The 12,817-nt window shown below is 34.8% G+C and overlaps 1 protein-coding gene across 1 annotated transcript in view; it reads left to right on the top strand.

Annotated features, from left to right (window-relative positions):
• PLSCR5 (phospholipid scramblase family member 5) overlaps positions 1-12,242 on the top strand; it is a 28,981-nt gene extending 16,739 nt beyond the window's left edge. Inside the window, exons 7-8 of the mRNA XM_010363387.2 lie at positions 2,366-2,448; positions 12,072-12,242. Of these exons, the coding sequence (XP_010361689.1) occupies positions 2,366-2,404 (39 nt within the window). The 3' untranslated portion in view covers positions 2,405-2,448; positions 12,072-12,242. The remainder of the gene's footprint in view (positions 1-2,365; positions 2,449-12,071) is intronic.
• Positions 12,243-12,817: the final 575 nt, after the last annotated feature.

Raw genomic sequence — 12,817 nt, forward strand, 5'->3', positions numbered from 1 at the left:
CGCTCTGTCACCCGGGCTGGAGTGCAGTGGCGCAATCTTGGCTCACTGCAACCTCCGCCTCCCAGGTTCCAGTGATTCTCCTGACTCAGCCTCCTGAGTAGCTGGAATTACAGGCATATGCCACCACACCCAGTTAATTTTTTTTGTATTTTTAGTACAGACGGGGTTTCACCGTGTTAGCCAGGGTGGTCTTGATTTTCTGACCTCGTGATCCGCCCGCCTTGACCTCCCAAAGTGCTGGGATTACAGGTGTGAGCCACCTCGCCCAGCCGACATTGGCATTTTTTTAAGTGCATAAACCAATTATTTTGTAAACTGTGGTCTAATTTCAGTTTGTGTCATGTTTAGATTCAGGTTATGCACTTTAGGTAATCAAGAAATTTTTATAAAGCTTAAAGTCTTTCTCATGTTTTATTGTTTTCTGGGGTTTCAGAATGCTAAATCTGATTATTTACATTAATGCCCTACTTACTGAGTCTCTTCTAATGATATTTGGAAAATATATGAACTAAAAATTATTCCCGATGACTTCACTGATGGAAACTCAGAATTTAATACAGACATAGATATACATAGGCATATATACATATACATATGCATATATACATATACACATACATATACACATACATATACGTGTATGTATATTATGATTATTTCTCCAGGATTTTGGAGGAATTATTTTAACTTACCCATCTCCTATTATTGGTAGAAGGTGGAAGTAACATCTATATAGTGCTAGATTTTTAAACTGACTAAGTTGTCACTCTCAACTCCCATTTTCATCTGCAAATCTAAGCAGTTCAGTCCACCTTGCCTGTTGCCTAATGTCATCTCTTCCGTATTCTCCTCTATCCACTGGACAGTACTTTTAACTTATCACCCTTCCTTTGCTTATTTTCCCATCTTTGATCATTCTGACTTCAACACCAACCCGTCCACACACACACACCCTTTCCCCAAGATCTTCATTAGGCCTTTCTGATTCAGCCCCTCACTTAACGTTGATATTTAGAAACCAATCATTTTTAATCTGCCCTACTCATCTATTTTACTTAACAATCTGATGGTTAAAATGTACTGCCAAAATTGGAACTACAGTTCTCTGTATTTTAAACCTTATCAGTTTTTCTTATTGTTTCAGAACCTTCTAAACATATGTTCTTCTTGAAAAAGCATGTATTTCTTAGTCCATATGCTTTGAGAGATTGATGAGATGTAGGTTCCATAAAGGTTGATCTAGGTCGTACTCAAAGTGTGGTGCAAAGTGTAAGTATCTGCACCACCTAGAAACTTACTCAAAGCAAAGAATCTCAGATCCCACCACAGATGCATCAGGACCTGCACTTGAAAAAGATGCCCAGGTGCTGCTTCTATGCACTATAAATTTAGGAAGCACTGATCTAGATAATACCCTAATCATCTAAAAGGATAACTTCTCTCAGCATTTAAGGGAGAAATATGTTCACTGAGAATAGTTAATGACTCCCATTCACTTCTCTTTATTTCTTTTTATCATCATATTGTAAAATACTTGCCTTTTTTTGCTAGCCAATATAGCTTTTAAAACTATTTCTTACATGTATTACCTAGGTAAATTACTTTGTTCTATATATAATTTTATAGAAAGAATTATCTTGTTATTTTTTAAATGCTGTTTCTATTTTATTCAGGTGAAAGCTTTAGAAAGCTGCTGGTATAAGGGTATTTCCTGATTTAAATACAAATCTAAATTCACAAATGAAATCTAATTTTTGGTCTCCTCTAGTTCCAGGCTACCACTTCACAACCCACCACTCCTCCAACTCACCACTCACTCTTTCAGTTCTCTCTGGTGTAGTTTTTAGTACTCCCTCAACCACCTATTTGCTGACCACATTATCTGTGACAATAAATCTAATTTTTGTTCAAATATTGGTATCCATTATAACTTCCTACACTGACCCAGAATGCCTACTGTCTAATTCTGCAAAGGGTTTATCACCCAAAACTTTGACAATACTATGCAGAGTTAGATAAAGTTTCCAAGTTACTTATACTCTGAAAATTCAACATGAAAATAAAATGTCATGAAGCTTAAAACTTTTAAATTTTTATCTCCTGATAAATCACATAATAGTGGAACACTTTGACAATACTATGCAGATTCAGATAAGGTTTGCAAGTTACTTATACTCTGAAAATTCAGCATGAAAATAAAATGTTGTAAAGCTTAAACCTTTTAAATTTTTCTTCTTCTGAAAAATCATAATACTGGAACACCGCTGGAAATATAATTGCTTTACAGAATCAAAGCTTGCATGTCAAACTTTTGATCTTGTTTTCTTTTTGTAAATTCACTTATATTCAGTTTATTTATTTGTAGGATTTTATGTTCTTTGAACATTCACTGGCTGGATTATAATAACCAAGATAATGAAAACAATAAAATATGCAGAACATATTTCAGTAAGTAAAAAGCAAGTTTAAATGATCTCTTTCCCTTTGAAGATGTCTATATTTGACGCTATCTAATTCTTTTTCATTTTCTTCTAGAAATCCCTTGGGCTCTGGATTTCATTTCTGAATGATTTGAGTGTTTGCTTTTCTGTAAAAAAAAAAAAAAAAAATGTTAATTACTATATTTATTAAAACAGTTTAATGAGGCAATTATCTAGTTGTGAATGCATGATAGCTAAATACATGATTACTGGCCTGAGCACAAGGTTGCTTTGAGAGATTACCATTCTTTCTTTTTATCCTTTTGAAGTTATTGCAATGGTAAGCATGAAAGATGAGAACTAAGGCTTGCAGCATCACTGATGAAAGTTCAATGTTTAGAGAACACTTTGAAGTTTTTCTGGTACTAAGCCTGGTTACTAATCAAAAGGACTGAATTTCTAAAACATTTTTTCAAAAGTAGTCCCTTTATACTTTGTTTATTAATTTTCTTATTGTAGTGAGATATTACTACTTTACACTGGAAAAGTTAAAAGCTGGGTAAATAATACATCTAAAGATGAAGAGAAAGATAGATGGTATCAATTCATTCTAGTGGTAAGAGGCACAGTTATATTCCATAAAGAAACTAGTATTTACAAACCAAAGAATGCTTTATATACCTACTCATGCCAGAGATTTAAATAAGCATATAAACAGACCTCTAAGTCCTACAGTGTTGTCTAGCAGGAATTTTATCTATTTGCAGAGAAAATTCAGTCAGTTAAGGGATCTAAGGATCTGAAAAATAGACAACTCAAGGACTTAAAAACAAGCAAAGGAAACCAAATAAATAAAATCTTAATCCATGAGTCAAATGCAGAAGTAAAAGAGTACAGTACATTCAATTAAATTAGTATCTTTCACTTCAACATTTATGGAGTTTTCCTGATTACTATCCACTAGTTATCAACATATTTCCAAAACCTACACAAAAGGAAAATTTGTTATGAATGACAGTAATTATTCTCTCCCTTTTCCAAATGGAACAGATTTCTTTTAAGCAAGGCACCATGTAGCCATGTAGGCTCTATTTTAGACTTACACAAATACTACCTACAGATTTGTGTACATACAATGGTGTTTCGAGAAACTCCAGGCAATTCTTCACTTAGAAAAAGGGAATACATGCTAAACATCTGTTACTAAGTTAGTCAAGTTAGAGTCATTTGAAATTAGGAGATGATCATTTCCTAGAAATAACATTATGGGTGGTAGTTAAATTCCCCAAAGAGCACACAAATATCAATTTAGTTCTAGACTCTGGAGTAAGGGCTTTATGCTGTATAACATAAAAATGAAAAACTTCTTTCCCCCATATTTTGGTTCAGTATTCTTCAGTTTATTTGTCCTTATTTACACCTTCACCTTTTCTGACAACCCCCCCCCCCCCCCCACTTTGGCATATAAAGACTATACATTGCCTCAATCGACCGTAACATATCTTGTACCTGAGGCAGAGTGGTTTAGGTATTAACTACCAAAAAATAACTATATTTTAAAATCACATGCAACCTTTCTCCCCAGTCATAGCATTTGTTTTTTCAGTGTAACTGGTATCACCTTCATGCTGGAAGCAATGCAGTCATAGAAGGGAACAAAAGTCTTATGTGCAATAGACATAACCTGGAATCTAGTTTAGCTCATTGCCAGTACTGCAAACTTAAACTGTGATCTTTGGGGATCTCCTTGAGATTCTTGTATTACCTTGAAGAACTCTGGTGATGATGAAGGAGAGCTCAGCATTTCTTCCCTTTCCTCTTAATCTATTGCAATTCAAGTGTATGGGATTTATGGTTTTCTTATAATCAGCTAAAGTAAATTACACTTTTAAAACTGATACTTATTAACTAATAAAACAGAGGACAAATAACATGCCAGGCACCTTGCTTTATATAAATTTCTGGTAGGGTAACAAAATGAAATGACAGCAAAGGAAAATCAGGCAGTATGAGGATGACTGCCTGGGAAATCGTCTTCCCCGCTTCCCACCCGGCACCCCTGCTTCATGTCCCAAATTTTCTTCCTAAAGATAATCTTGTTTTCCTATCTTCTCTTGTCCTTTACTTTTGATTTCTAAAATATAAGATTTTTATAACTGATGTCACAACAGCAACAGCTGAGATTTTCATCATGGGGCAAAAATAGGAAAAAGGAAGTATCATTTGTAAGTGCTGCATTTTACCATGATAAACTGCTTTGGAGGTTTTTTTAATATTAAATGAACCCTAAAACTATTGGACAGAGCTATTCAACACTTATGCCTAAGGGAGACTCACTAAAGATTAAAATCCTTCTTAAAATATATCACTCATTTTTAAATTGGCTGCATTTAAATAAAAACCTGATGTAGTGCTTTGATTCCAAGTTGGCATAGTACAATAAACTGAGACCCATTCTGTCTCTCCTTTCTTATTAAAGGTAAAATTGATCTTCTTATCTCTTCTATGCTCTACTTTTCCCTTTTCCACCAAACGTAAGTCCATGAGAGACTAGCAAGACCTTATGATTTTTAGTGAAAAGCATGCAGCTCTAGAACAGGACTGATACTTGTACAACAGTCTTTCCTAGTGCACTACTGCTTCTTGTCCCCAGAACAACCCCAGAACACAGGCTCCAACTCTGTTTACTCCAACTCTGTTTACTGGGGAAGACTTGACCAGATTCACACACCTCTCATTCATTCATTCATTTAAATAAATATTTATTTACTTGCTCTTACATGCCAAATATCTAGACCCTTCTCTTATAGTGGTAACCATTTAGTTGAAGAGATAGCTTTTAATCTAATAATGACAAGAACACGTATTACATTTCAGATATGAGAAGTGTTTAATGGAGATGGACAAGATGTTAAGGTATGGCAATTTGACTTGGTCAGAGAAGGAGGGAGTGATGCTGGATTTAATTACTACTCAAATCAGTCTCCCTGAAAATTTGAAGGCTAGGGTTTTTCAAGAATAATTTGTCAAGCAAGGGGCTAGGGAATTGGTGCTGCTGATTGGTTGGGGATATAAACATAGGGGTGTGGAAAATGGTCTTCATGCACTGAGTTCACTTCTGGGTGGAAGCCACAGAGGAATTGCTGGTCTAGGCAGGACCATTCAGTTATTTGAAATGCAGAAGCCTGAAAAGACATTTCAAAAAGCCAGTCTTAGTTTATATAATAGTAATGTTATTTACAGGAGTAACTGGGAAAGTTGTAAATCTTGTGACCTGCAGTATAATGGCTGGTAATCTTTTCATTACACCTGTGTCTTAGCAGAATTCAGGCCCCTCTCATCCTTTTAGCCTGGTGGCCTTTCATTAGATTTATAGGGGCAGTTTTGTTCTGGGAAGGGCTATTCTCTTTTAAACTACAAACTAAATTTTTCCAGAGTTCTTTGTCCCATAGCCCAGAAAATCAAGAATGAGACATGCCAAGGGTGAGGTTAGGACAACAGTTTAGGCCGGGCACGATGGCTCAAGCCTGTAATCCCAGCACTTTGGGAGGCCGAGACAGGCGGATCACGAGGTCAGGAGATCGAGACCATCCCGGCTAACACGGTGAAACCCCGTCTCCACTAAAAAATACAAAAAACTAGCCGGGCGAGGTGGCGGGCACCTGTGGTCCCAGCTACTCGGGAGGCTGAGGCAGGAGAATGGTGTAAACCTGGGAGGCGGAGCTTGCAGTGAGCTGAGATCCGGCCACTGCACTCCAGCCTGGGCGAGAGCGATACTCCGTCTCAAAAAAAAAAAAAAAAAGAACAACAGTTTAATAAGCAAAAGAAAGAGAGAAAGCTCTCTGCCTCAGAGAGGGGTCCCAGAAAAGGGTTGCCATTTTACAGTTGAATACAGAAGCTTTTATAAGAAACCAATGAGGGCTGGGCATCTAATTTGCATAAAGTGCAAATTTCTGGTAGCTCTACCCTGTCCTCCTAGTGTGCATGCAAGCCCTTACCTTGAGTTACTCCATATTGCTTTGTTCCCCTTACTGCACGTGTGTCAGGGAATGGAATTTTCCATTGCAGACATGTCTGGGCAAGTCAGCCGTGTGGCCTATCTTATCTATGCAGTGTGGCCACGTCTTAGACAAGCTCTCCTGTGCAAGTTCCCTTATTTATGCTTGCAGGCTGTTCTTTTGTTTGAAAGAACTCAACCAAGGACCCACCCTAACTGACTGCCTGACCAGTTTCTCCCTACCTACTCTCTGTGAGCAAGAGGGGATTTCAGGCCTTTGCCATTTACTGACAGAGGAAATATTAAAAGAGGATCTGGTTTAGGGCAAAGAGCATGGGTTCAGTTTTAGTCATGGAAATTGCAATGCCTTTAAGTCTTTCAAAAAGAGATGTCAAAAAGGAAAGTGGGTATCTTTTCAACTAGAATATTTCTAAAAAGAGAAGTGAGTTTATGAGAACTATATGGACCCATTAAGATCTGAATACTTTCTGGTTTACTTCAAGGATGTTCCTAAAAATGTTTTAAATAATACACAGACAATCATTTTTTTCATTTTTATTTATTTTATAATTGACCAATAAAAATATAATATCTATCATGTACAACATGATGTATTGAAATATATCTATACATTGTAGAATGGCTAACTTGAGCTAATTAACATAGGCATTATCTCACTTTTTTTTGTGCTGGGAACACTTAAAATCTGCTCTTAGCAATTTTCAAGAATACAAAACATTGTATTCTAGAGTCACTCCTGAACTTTTTCTTATTCATTCACTTATTTAGCTAATGTTTTTGAAACCACTTCTGTGTACTAGGCTCCATATTAGGCAATGGGGATATTATACTCAATGGTACATTGTCCCTGCTTTAAACTCTCTTCAACAAATATTTCTGGAATGCATACACTGTACTAGGCATCAATGCCAGCATTAAGTTATAGCAGCAAACAAAAGCAACAAGGTGCCTGCCTTTGTGGAGCTTACATAGAATAGAGTTGATAATAAACCAACAGGTAACAACATGATAAGGTTACCATAGATAATCACAAATATTGACAAGGAATCTACCACTCAATATCTAAAACAAAAAGTTAAACTTATTATGTGTTCAGGCAAGGGAGAACTGGTTTTGCAAGACACAATTTATAAGCGAAGAAGGTAAATTATATAGGGTTTTGGGAAAGTGTGGTCTAAATAATGGAGTATTGACTTTAGCTATGTAAATATGTTCACTATACTAATTGCTGACTGGCTGACCCTTAGGAATCTGTTCACTGGACTAAAGTTATTACTGACTATCTGATTTTCAGAAATTATGTGAAGAAGATGTTTCCAATTGTCTTTCAGAAGTGTGTGTACTTTTGCAATCAATCATTGATTGATTAAACAGGTGTAATACTAGTTTTGATTGTTACTCGTTTGATTGTTAATGCAAGGAGTGAACAATCAATTCTTTCCTAGGAGGATGAGAATTTTACACCCTCAAACCCATGAAAAAAAGTAATTCAGGGTAACAAAATAGAAATAGAACTGCTGTTACATTTTAGCATAGACCAGAAAGAAGAAAGCAAGACTTAAGAATATTTAGGAAAAGAGTGTACCAGGCAGATATAAAAGCAAATGCAAGGCAGGTGCAGTGGCTCACGCCTGTAATCCCAGCACTTTGGTAGGCCAAGGCGGGCGGCTTGCCTGAGCTCAGGGGTTCTCAACCAGCCTGGGCAACACGGTGAAACTCCATCTCCACTAAAATACAAAATATTAACTGGGCATGGCAGCTTGCACCTGTAGTCCCAGCTACTCGGGAGGCTGAGGTAGAACAATTTCTTGAACCCAGGAGGCCGAGATTGCAGTGAGCCAAGATCACACCACTGCACTCCAGCCTGGGTGACAGAGCAAGATTCCATCTCAATTTTTAAAAAAAGCAAATTCAAAGTCTCTGAGTTGAGAGCAACTGGGCAAGTGTGAGAAGCACAGGAAGCCAGTATGGAGTACAGTAAACAAGAGAGAGAGAGAAATGAACTGCTGTAGAAAAAGTAGCCAGGGGTTAAATCACATACAGTCTTGCAAGGCAAGGTTAGGAAGAGGAATTGACAAAACTTGGCATTTCGTTAGCTATGGAATGTAAAGGATTTTAAGAATTCTAGTATAAAAAATCAGTTCATTCCAATTTTTGTCATTAGAAACTGAAGGTATGGCCATGACACTCATAAGAACAGGTTCAATTCAGTGTTACAGGTGCTACAATAAAGAGAATATACGACAAAGGCACACAAAAAGGAAGCATCCAATATCATTTAAGGTGGAAGGTTAGTATCCCTAGAAAGTAGTAACAAATAACCCATGAGTTGAATATGTGTCTTCCATGCTAGGTGGGGTCAAAGCTAGGTAGTGTTTGGCTGGGAAAACATTCCAAGCCAAGAGCACAGCACAAACAAAGGTACAGAAGAGATAGAAATATAGTAGTCAAAACGAAGAATGAAGAGGATGCATAAGATCAGAATGTGCTTAATGAGGTCAGACTCTCTTGGGCTAGGCCACATCTTCCCACTCAGCTGTGCCCCAGGTATCCTCCAAGTAATGGTTCAAATAATATTTTCATCTGAATGTATGTACTTTGTCTGTATTTGGCCAAAGCATCCTCTAGGGGCTTTGGAAATTGTTTAGAAACTGTATTGAAACTCGGAAACTGAATCTGAGCAAATAGACAACTATTAAGGGGGAACAAAACAGTATTTTTCCGAAGCCATAATATCTTGAAGGAAGGAAGCTAAAACTTGTTAGATAAATCAGACTTCCCTACGAAAGAGAGGTTTGGATAGATGATCTGAAGGATTCAGGTTATAGCCCAGACAGGTTGCACACTGAAATTCTAATTCATTTGAGCCTTAATTAGAGGTTTACGGACATATTATTTTTAGATTTGTTATATTTTATTTTCAAAATGAAAACAAACTGAAGAAATAACATAAACATTTACTACTTCATAATTTATTTTCACTCCTGTTTTGTAAGTTTTATATTATTGTTTCTTTAATTGCTAAAATAAGGTGAAATGAAATTGTTGTTTATCATATTTTGACTTTTCAAATTAAGCATTTTTTCCTTTCTCTACATTTTGATTTTTATCATTTCTCCTTACATTGTGTTTTGCTCATCTTAGAAGAAAAAATTCTTTTTAATAAAATTTCTCTAAATAAATGTAAATGGATTTTGTCTATGTCTTAAGCTGTGAAATTTTTACCATTAAAAATAGGTGGGAATTGTACTTAGTGACATGTATTGTGGTTCATTCTGTCTAGGTGTTAAATTTAGGCATCACTTACTTAAATAATTTGAATTGAATAATTTAAGGAATCTGTAATATATCTTAAAAAGAAAAAATTTTCGTTAAAAATCTTGTTAAAGAAATGGAAAAAACTAACTAGTTTTGTTAACTGAGCCTCTATTTTATGACTGCCTGCCAAGTATTATCATTAGCATTATTGAAAATGCATTTCAAGGCATTTTTGATTTAATTATAAATATATTGTTTTTTTTAAAAAACAATTACAATGGAACTATAAGAGATTTCAAATATTAAAATTTGATATTTTGCCTGAAACAAAATTAAAACACAATAAAACACAATAAGATTATTTGTTTCACAAATATGTAAAGCCTAGCATTAATGAGCATTAGGAGACACTGGGCTAGACTTCTTACCTACATTTCTCATCTGATTCCAGTGCCACACATTACAAGCCCAAAGGTACAGATGAAAAAAATAAATGCTCAGTAAGGTTAAGTAACTTGCCAGATTTTACAAAACTGTTAGCTTTTTTTCGACCTTCCAGAGTGAAGAATATGAGTGGGCACGAAATGGCACGATGAAATAACTGTTAAAATAAAATAAAATGAGAATCCAAAAAACTAGGGGAGAGGTGCTTTTATTCCTTTAAGACCTGAATTAATAATATTCTCATCAATATTATGTGCTGATTCTATTTAGAAAGGTAACATACAAACAACTTTAAATCTTTCATCCACTGATAGTGTATCTGCGGTGTTATTCTGTGGATATCTTTTTGGTTATTATTCCATATAATCGATGAAGTAGCTAATGTGTAAGATTGAAAAAATACCTTTGAGAAAAAGTTTACATTATATTGGATTATTTAATTTAAAAAACTTTATTAAACATAAAAGATTTGGAAAATATTTTCCAATACCAATAGATCATAAACGTTGTTTTGGTCTACCATTTCATTGCCTCTTCAGTATTCATTGTAGCTTAACCAAATAATAAAATAAAATGTCAGTATTCATTTTGGCACCTATATTATATACCTAAGTACACCGAATGTTTTAAACTCTGCCATATTTTTAATTACGTTGAAGGCTAGCTGTGGAAAATACACAGAAAGACTAATAGAGAAATTAAATAGTTCTTACTTTTTAAAATCCAGTTACGTATGCCTAGGTAATATACACGTTTAATAAGTCTTTCATGCTGCAGATGGCAACAACACTTCACATTGTGATGACATTGCTTAGCTACACCTGCAGAATCTTGAAAATACAAGTTTCTACTGAGCATTAATTTTACTCTTTCTGTAATCTGGGAAATAGAACACATCAATTTTGTATGTAGAAGGGTGAAATTTGATGTTATGCTTTTAATAAACTGAGAAACACTATATTTGTTGATGTATTATGCACATGATGATAGTTTAGTAATTATTATTTTTAATGAGCAGACTGAATTGATGGACAATTTCCATCAATTTAGTGAATGCATATATTCCTATTTTTCTGAGGAAACTGAGTAACATTGGCTTATCAAATAGTTAAATAAAGCACCATAAAATCAAGCATATAATTGAAAGTAGAGTCTCAACTCTGATTTTTCTATTTATCACTTAAGAGTTAAATCATCAGTATACACAATCTAAAATTATTTAAAGTTATGCAGAAAATCCACTCAATTTTGGCCGTTTGTATGTTGCATCTTGATCACCTTCAAAGGAGATTTGTAGGCCAAGCCAAGACACATCCATAGAGTCAAGTCCCAGTTTGGTGACTCAAGGTCATCGAGCAAGTGTGAGTAGGTCTAACAATGGATACGAATGCCCCACCATTTTAAATAGGCTTTTAAGATAACAAAGTGATACGACCACAAAACCATAATAAATATTCTATCTAGAGTTAGGGTCCGGGTCAGAAGCAGGGAAAAGTAACATAAATGTAGAAAAGTCAACTAATTCTATGTTGACTTTTAACCCAGGTTAAACGTTTAAATAGCATAGCTATTTTTAAAAAATATCCATACCCAGACCTCATTCTGTACCAATTAAGTCAAAATCCCCAAGAGTATTTTTTAAGTCACTTAATTCTTTTTTTTTAAATGACTAGTAATTCTAATATACAACCAGTGTCATAAACAACTTCTTTTCTAATGTTGACAAAATAGTATAACTTCTATTTTTAAGTCCAGATCCAAAATTTGGTTTTCAAATGCTTTAGTAATCAGTGTCTGGCTTACGTACATAGACTTTCTTTTAGTCTGAAACTTTATATTATAGTACTATAATGCCCCTCTGGAATCCCATTATAGATCTCTAGCCTATTATCTTTAAGCAATAATAACAATGATATCATCTTATTTTTTAGAATTCTTTAGAATATTTCAAAGCACTTCCACACATATGAGTGGCCTGAATTGGACCTCACAAGAAAACAGAGAGTTTCAGTTGTACATAACATCAGAGATGACCAGGTACAACCTCTGTATATTGAAGACTTAGAAAATGAGAAATATAAAAACTAAATTACTTTATTTTACTTTGTGCCCACAAGTCTTTCTACTATACAAGAGTATGTTTAAAAAGACTATACATAAATATATAAAATACTCACCATGGTAAATTGTTTAATAAATTATGGCTCATACATAGAATGGAGTTCTTTTTTCTTAGAATGAGATTTTTAGATGATAAAATACATAGAGAGATAGACAGGATGGAAATTATAATATAGGTGGTAAAGGAAAAGCATTTACTTTGCATGTGTGCAGAACTATGATTCAATTCTTGTAAAATTAAAAAATAATTACATATAATGTATGTGTGTGTGTGTGTGAGAGAGAGAGAGAGAGAGAGAGAGAAGTGGAAAAGGTTAAATTTCTTAATTGCTACAGCAGAAGCACAGGTATGCAAATCACGTAAAAGCCATATTGATTTATTTAAGATATACATTTAAAAGAATGCTAGCCTGGACATAGATCTGCTCTAAGGTATTTCAAATTAGTAGCTCACCTTTCAAAACCATGAGATAACTTTTTTGATCAACAGAAATATTGTAAAGATTTGAGAGAAGTATTAAGCCGTGTGATTGTGATCAAATTCAGAACAACACAT

Source organism: Rhinopithecus roxellana, chromosome 1 (genome assembly GCF_007565055.1).
Source record: "Rhinopithecus roxellana isolate Shanxi Qingling chromosome 1, ASM756505v1, whole genome shotgun sequence".
Taxonomy (NCBI): Eukaryota; Metazoa; Chordata; class Mammalia; order Primates; family Cercopithecidae; genus Rhinopithecus; species Rhinopithecus roxellana.